This window comes from Mauremys mutica, chromosome 4 (assembly GCF_020497125.1).
Source record: "Mauremys mutica isolate MM-2020 ecotype Southern chromosome 4, ASM2049712v1, whole genome shotgun sequence".
NCBI lineage: Eukaryota > Metazoa > Chordata > Testudines > Geoemydidae > Mauremys > Mauremys mutica.
Window position 1 is genome coordinate 146,786,253 of NC_059075.1, and position 6,569 is coordinate 146,792,821.

Consider the following 6,569-nt stretch of genomic DNA (forward strand, 5'->3'; position numbering starts at 1 on the left):
CAAACACACACTGTCCCCCACCCTCCAGAGTAGACTCCTTTGGGCTCCCCTCCCCATCACCGCAGCGTCGAAGCCCTGCTCGCCTCCCTCCTGGATCTATTGCCAATGGCCTGAAGCCAGAGCAAATGAGGCTGGAACTAAGGGGCTCATTTTAGGCCATTAACCCTTGGGGCCCACCTAGGCATGGGGCAGATTCCCCAACACTCTGAGCCCTTGAAGGAAGAGGGGGCATCTCTCTCTCTCTCTCTGAACACTCCACTCTGGCTCCACCCCACAGGCAGCCCTGGGGTTCAGCTCTGGCCTGGGCTAGCCAGGTCACACTCGCTGATCACACCACTGGCCTGGGAATCTAGGATCTCTGCCTCTCCACCATCATGCTGCTCCCCTGCCCCCAAACTGCCAGCCGTTGGCATCATTCCCATTGTGCCTCCTTCCCTGTCCCTCCCCATGGCTACTGCCCTCCTAGGCCGCCCCCTACACATCCCGGGATAGAATAACCACAGCCACAGGGTTGTTAGACCAGCGCCACCCTCCCAATGGAGAGGTGCCTTACAATAGTACAGCTTTGCCCCCTTACTCTACAGCACAGATCCCTAAGCTGTGGGGCACGGCCCCTAGACATTCAGGGGGGCACAGCGGGCTAGGCCAGCCCCCACAGGGGGCAGTGAGGGAGGGCCACCCAGCCCTGCCCTGTCCCCATTTCTGCTCCCGCCCCAGCTCCGTGCCTGACCCCGTCCCCAGCGCACAGGGGCAAAAGGGGTGTGTGCAAACGAGGCTGCTTCTGCTACCACTACGAATGCCCGGTTTGTCTGGCTGTTCCCCCATCCCAGGTGTGTCTGGCTGTCTGTCTGCAGACCGTGATCACAGTAGGGCAGGGACTTCCCTTCCAGAACATCTGGGAAGCCCCCAGCACACAGGGGTTACCACAACCTTGCAGCCAAAGATCTGACACGGTGCAGTGGCTGGAAGTTGAAGCTAGACAAATTCAGACTGGAAACAAAGCAAAAAACGTGAACAATCTACCAAGGGCTGCAGCAGATTCTCCATCGCTGACAATTCTTCAATCAAGATGGGATGTTTTTCTAACAGATCTGCTAGTTCAAGGAAGTCCGCAGGCCTGTGTTAACGCAGGAGATCAGACTAGATAAGCACCGTGGTCCCTTCTGGCTTTATAATCTCTGACTCCTCATTATTACAGCTCATTCCTCTAGCATTTCCCTCACCCAGCCAAGATGAATAAAACCTCAAGTCAGGCGAATTAAAAATAACTCCCAGCTGGTGCCTTTTAATCCAATTCTGATCTCTAAGTAGCTGGGAAGGGAGAATTCAGCCTCTGGCACAACAGAGCTGCCATGTAATTAACCTGCGGTCAGCACTCTGAATGAGACAAAGGCAGGGAAACAACTCAATTAAGATCCTGGATTGTTAAACATGTACCACAGCCGGGAGCAGTTAAGGGCCACGTGCTCTGCAGGGAGCAGCATGCCCCCTGGTGGGCACACAATGCACCATCAGCCACCTGTGCTTGCCAGGATGAGTTGCTTGAAATAAGAGAAGCTCTTCACACAGGCATGCATGGATCTGAAGCCACCTCTGGGGTGGGAGGTGATTAAAGAGGAAGAGTGACATCCCTCCACTAGGAGTTTGGGACAGGAAGTGAAAGGATAACTGGAGGGGAGGGGAGGTTATCCAAAATTGATCAGGACCCTGCCAGTCACACACCGATCCCAGTGAAAGTGCCAAGGGAATTTAGTGTGCACAGCAGAAAAGAAGCTGAGCTTTACGGTGCACCAGGAAATATGCCCCTGCCCCAGCACCACAGCGCCCCCTACAGCTACACTGGGGTACTAGCAGAAGAAAAAGCAGCCAGAATCCAACCTGGCCTCCTGCAGAACTGCTCCCCCTGTAGGAACGGACTTCGATTAACCCTTTCCTCCCATGACATGGTAATAGGACTTAGACTGGCCGGCTAAATGGGAGGGTCAGCTGAGCAGGGCAGAACTGGGATCCTATCCACGCGGGGATGGAGCAAGGCGGGTGTGGGAGGGGGAAGCGGAACATCCCATTGGTGTATCCCAGCCCAAGCTCTTTGAAATGTCCTTGCAGGCAAAGACCTAGCTCATACATGACTGCAGAGGTTTTATTGATGGGGGGCACAGGGTTGAGTCCAGAAGGCAATGGCGGGGTCACTGGGCCAAACATGCATGCTGTCCATGTTCAAGAGGAAGTCCCTACACTGGCCCCGCCCCCTGCTGCATCCTCTTCATCAGCTCCTCATCCTGCATGGAAAGCTCTGTCAGTTTCTTGCCCATGCGCTCGTGGATGTCCAGGTACTTAGAGACGCAACGGTCCAGGCACACAGACTCCCCCTTCGAGAGCTCTGCCTCCTTGTAGTGGGGAGGGACGCACTTCCGGTGACAGGCATTGGTCATTCTGGGCCACAGAGGAGGAGAGCATGAGAATACACAGATGCCCCTGTGACCCCAGTCCTGCCTCCTTCCCACAGACCCCACTACTATCCCAGCCCTGAGTTCCCTCCACACCCTGCCCGCAGTTCTGACAGTACCCCTGAATCCCAATCCAGAGCCCCTGCTATTGCAGTTCTGGGCTCTGCCAATTCCTCTCAATCCCAACCCATGGCCCTTTGATGTTCCAGTCCTCAACTCCAGCATGCCCACAGCCCGCCAGTTCCCTTCATTGTGACCCACACACCATCTTGATTTAAAACTCATCACTGATGGAGAATGCACTATGACCCTTGGTAAGTTGTTCCAGCGGTTAATTACTCTCACCATTAGAATCTGACACCTTATTTCCAGTCTAAATGTATCTAGCTTCAACCTCCAGCCACTGGATCATGTTAGACCTTTCTCTGCTAGACTGAACACCCCACTATTAAATATCTGTTTCCCACATAGGTACTTACCAAGTCATCACTTAACCTTCTCTTGATTATGCTAAATAGATTGAGCTCCTGGAGTCTCTCACTAGGAGGCATATTTTCTAATCCTTTAAATTATTCTTGGGGCTCTTCCTTGGACTGTCTCCAATTTGCATCTGAAGAAGTGGGTTTTTTACCCACGAAAGCTTATGCCCAAATAAATCTGTTAGTCTTTAAGCTGCCACCAGACTCCTTCCAATTTAGATGAAGAGAATGGCCCCTGCTGGCTTTGAAACCTATGACACCCCAGCAAGCCACACTCTGGGGGGCTGGGACCCTGCCCTTGACAAGGAGCAGCCACGATGGGGTCGTTACCTGTTGTACATGTCAGCCATCATCTCCACCTCCAGCTCGGCTGCCAACTGCTGAGCCCTGAGCGGATCCATCGCGCCGCAAGTGAGCACCGAGTCCCCAGTGTTTGGGGCGGGAGTCAGTGACTTGCTCCTGGAAACACACAGAGCCTGTCAGAGCTGCCACTTCCCCCCCCCCCCAGGGCAGCCCCTAGCCCCTACCGCCACCCTCCCCCCAGTGCAGTTCCCCCCACACCCCTAGGACGGCAACGCCACCCCCCAGGGCAGTTCCCACCACCACCACCACCCTCCCAGGGCACCGTGGGGGGGGGGGCACGTCCCACGCCTCAGAGCTGACACCCGCTCCCCGGGCCCTGTGCGGGGACCCCTCACCCGCCGCGCTCCTCGGGGACCACTGAGCCCCGCGGTCAGAGGTCAGGGGTCAACAGCCCCCCTCCCTCCCCCGCAAGGTCAGGCCCAGGCCGGCCCCTTTCTCCGGGATGTAACGCGACTTTCCCCGGCTCTGCCGCCAACCGGAAACACGCGGGGACCAGGCGCTTCCGGCATGATGGGCCCCTCTCTCCTCCAAGGTACCATAGAGTCCGGTGGGGGGGGCGGGGGGGGAGAACCCCTTCCGGCGTGCGGCGGACTCAGTTACCACAGAGTTACCCGCAAGAGAGCGGGAGGAAATAGGCAGGAGGCTAGAGGGGCCGATTCCAAACCATAGAGACGTGCCGGGACTGGAGCTAGAGCGGAGAGGAGCTGACTCCCGAGGAAGGCGGGGAACCCAATTAGACCATAGAGCTGGTGAAGGACCCAGGCTAGAACATACCGGATGGGAAACGGGATGATGGGCGTGGCCATGTTACCATAGAGATCTAGCTGTTGCTAGGATGTCTAATGAGCCTAGAAGAGTGTTTCTCAACCTTTGTACTGGTGACCCCCTTTCACCCAGCGAACCTGGGAGTGCAACGCCCCTTGCAAATTAAAAACACTTTTTTTGTATTTAACACTCTTATAAATGCTGGAGGCAAAGCGGGGTTTGGGGGTGGAGGCGGACAGTTTGCCACTCCCCACGTAATAACCTTGTGACCCCCTGAGGGGTCGTGACCCCCAGTTTGAGAACCCCTGGCCTAGAATAGCTGAAGGGCTAGTGTCCCCCCCCCACGGGAGGAGGAGAGGGTGTAGGTGTTGGGGACTTTAACCCCGACAGCGAAATTCGTTGTCTGTTCACAGAGAGACAGGCAACACCAGCAAGGTCCGATCAAAAGCCCTTTATTGACAAGTGCACGCATCCTCTCCAGTGAGAACCAGCAGCACTTTTCAGCTTAGTATTAGCCTATATAGACAGTTTTATTACGTCATACATCACTCACTTGAGCAAAAGCCACCCCCCTTTGTTTAACAACTTAAAACTAGACACTTTTAATATACACACATGCCTAGACTTTATGTCTACAACTTTAGATAATTAATTATATCTTAACAACACCCAAAAGTTAAAAATACAGGGGAGTTTTAAACAAACCTATAACTCAACCAAAAAGTTAGAATCTGAACCGTGGGATGCTAGAGTTTCTTATCAGCTCTTCAAACACTGTCCTTAGCACAGCTAATGGTATGCCAGCAATGCAATCCCTGGTTTATCTCAGGCTTATCTCACGTTTTCCAGGGCTCTGTAAAACAATGCTGCTTCTCAGTACTTTCCACTCTGGGATTACCCAGAAACCTCTTTTAGCCTGACTTTAGTCAGGTTGGCATAACTGTTTTGCCTGCTATATTTTCATTCAGGCCTAACATAGGGGAGGGAGAGAGGCCCCCTGGGGCAGCCCCCCTCAGGCAGGGATCCCGCAGGGCTTCGGGGACAGCTGGGACGGGAACAGCTGGGAGAGTGGCGGGGTGGTGTCAGGGGTGATCACAGTGGGGGCTGTGGGGTAACAAGGATGGTGGGGGGTTCATTGTGAGGGCTGTCAGGCAGCGGGGCTGTGGGGTGACAAGGGCTGTGGGGGGTAGGGGATGATCACAGTGGGGGCCAGCAGACAGTGGGGCTGTGCTGTTATTTGCAGTACGCCCCCGAGTCCCCTGTACCTGGAGCAGGAACAGGACAGGAGCATAGCTGCCAAAGCCCAGATACAGCCTGTACCATCATGCTGGGCACCACCAGCCACTCCCAATCTTTGACCCCAGGCAGCACCTCCCGCAATGGGCCCCTGGGAGACGCGGCAGCACTGCAGTGTGGGACCTGGGACTGACCCCACAGCCAGTGGGGCTGGAGTGGGCCCTGCCCGATCGCCCCCCAAACACATTGCAAGAACATGCCCTACCCTGGCTGCCAGTTACCTCCTGCCCGCCGCTTACAAACACCCTGGGCTGAGTGTCCCTGTGGCGGTGCCTGTCTCTGCTGCTGCCAATTTTATGTGGAAAGGGGCATCTGCCTCTGAGCCAGTGACAATCTGAGCCTCCTGCTAAACAGAGCCAGGCAGCTCATCCTAGGCAGTGTGCATGCCCGGTTTGTCACACCCCACCACCATATTACACACAGGGAAATTGAGGCACAGAACGAGGCAGGGACTTGCACAAGCTCAGAATCAGGACAGAACCCAGTTCTCCTGACTCCCAGTTCCCAGCTCTACCCGCGAGAGCACAGAGTTTTTGTCTTCAGAAGGGAGGCAGTGACACAGTTGAGCCTAAGATTGCCAAGAGAGGCAGGGAATGGCTGCAAAGGAGCCACCCAGGGGCCTGGATTAGGTGGGACCTACCCTGTCTTTTCCTTCTGCCGCATGGATGATGCCCACGTGACTGCCTAGCACCCCAGCATCTGGCTGGGTTGGCGTGCCAGGCCCCAGAGCTGCACTGGGGACAGACCAGTTGTACTACATAGACTCATAGACTTTAAGGTCAGAAGGGACGATTATGATCATCTAGTCTGACCTCCTGCACAACGCAGGCCACAGAATCTCACCCATCCACTTCTATAACAACCCCCTAACCTATGTCTGAGTTATTGAAGTCCTCAAATTGAGTGGCCTGGATGCTCCACAGAGACATTCACGAAGGGGTGGGGGGCAGTCTCCTTCCTGATTGGCTGCCTGGGTGACCTCCAAATCCCTGATGCTCCATCAGCCAAACGCCTGCATCTCACGGGCTCAGGAGGGGGACCCTGCCCAGTGTTTGGGCACCCCTAGCAGTACAGAGAGGAGGAGATGCCCTGTGGTCCCCCTTGCACCCCCTATGGCTCTGTTAGCTCCAGCCTGGATGGTGCCAAGCTGGATGGCTGGTGTCCCCTGGAGTGGGGCCAGTACCCTGAGGTGGGGGAGGGAGGCGCTCCAGGTGTTGTC

The 6,569-nt window shown here is 55.5% G+C and overlaps 1 protein-coding gene across 1 annotated transcript; it reads right to left on the reverse strand.

Moving 5' to 3' along the window:
- Positions 1–2,119: 2,119 nt before the first annotated feature.
- On the reverse strand, positions 2,120–3,798 carry TIMM10 (translocase of inner mitochondrial membrane 10). The gene is made up of 3 exons (XM_045016014.1): positions 3,625–3,798; positions 3,257–3,385; positions 2,120–2,433 (listed from the first exon to the last, which is right to left on the reverse strand). Exons 2-3 carry the CDS (start codon positions 3,325–3,327, stop codon positions 2,232–2,234), a joined length of 273 nt encoding a protein of 90 aa, XP_044871949.1. The 5' UTR covers positions 3,328–3,385; positions 3,625–3,798; the 3' UTR covers positions 2,120–2,231.
- Positions 3,799–6,569: the final 2,771 nt, after the last annotated feature.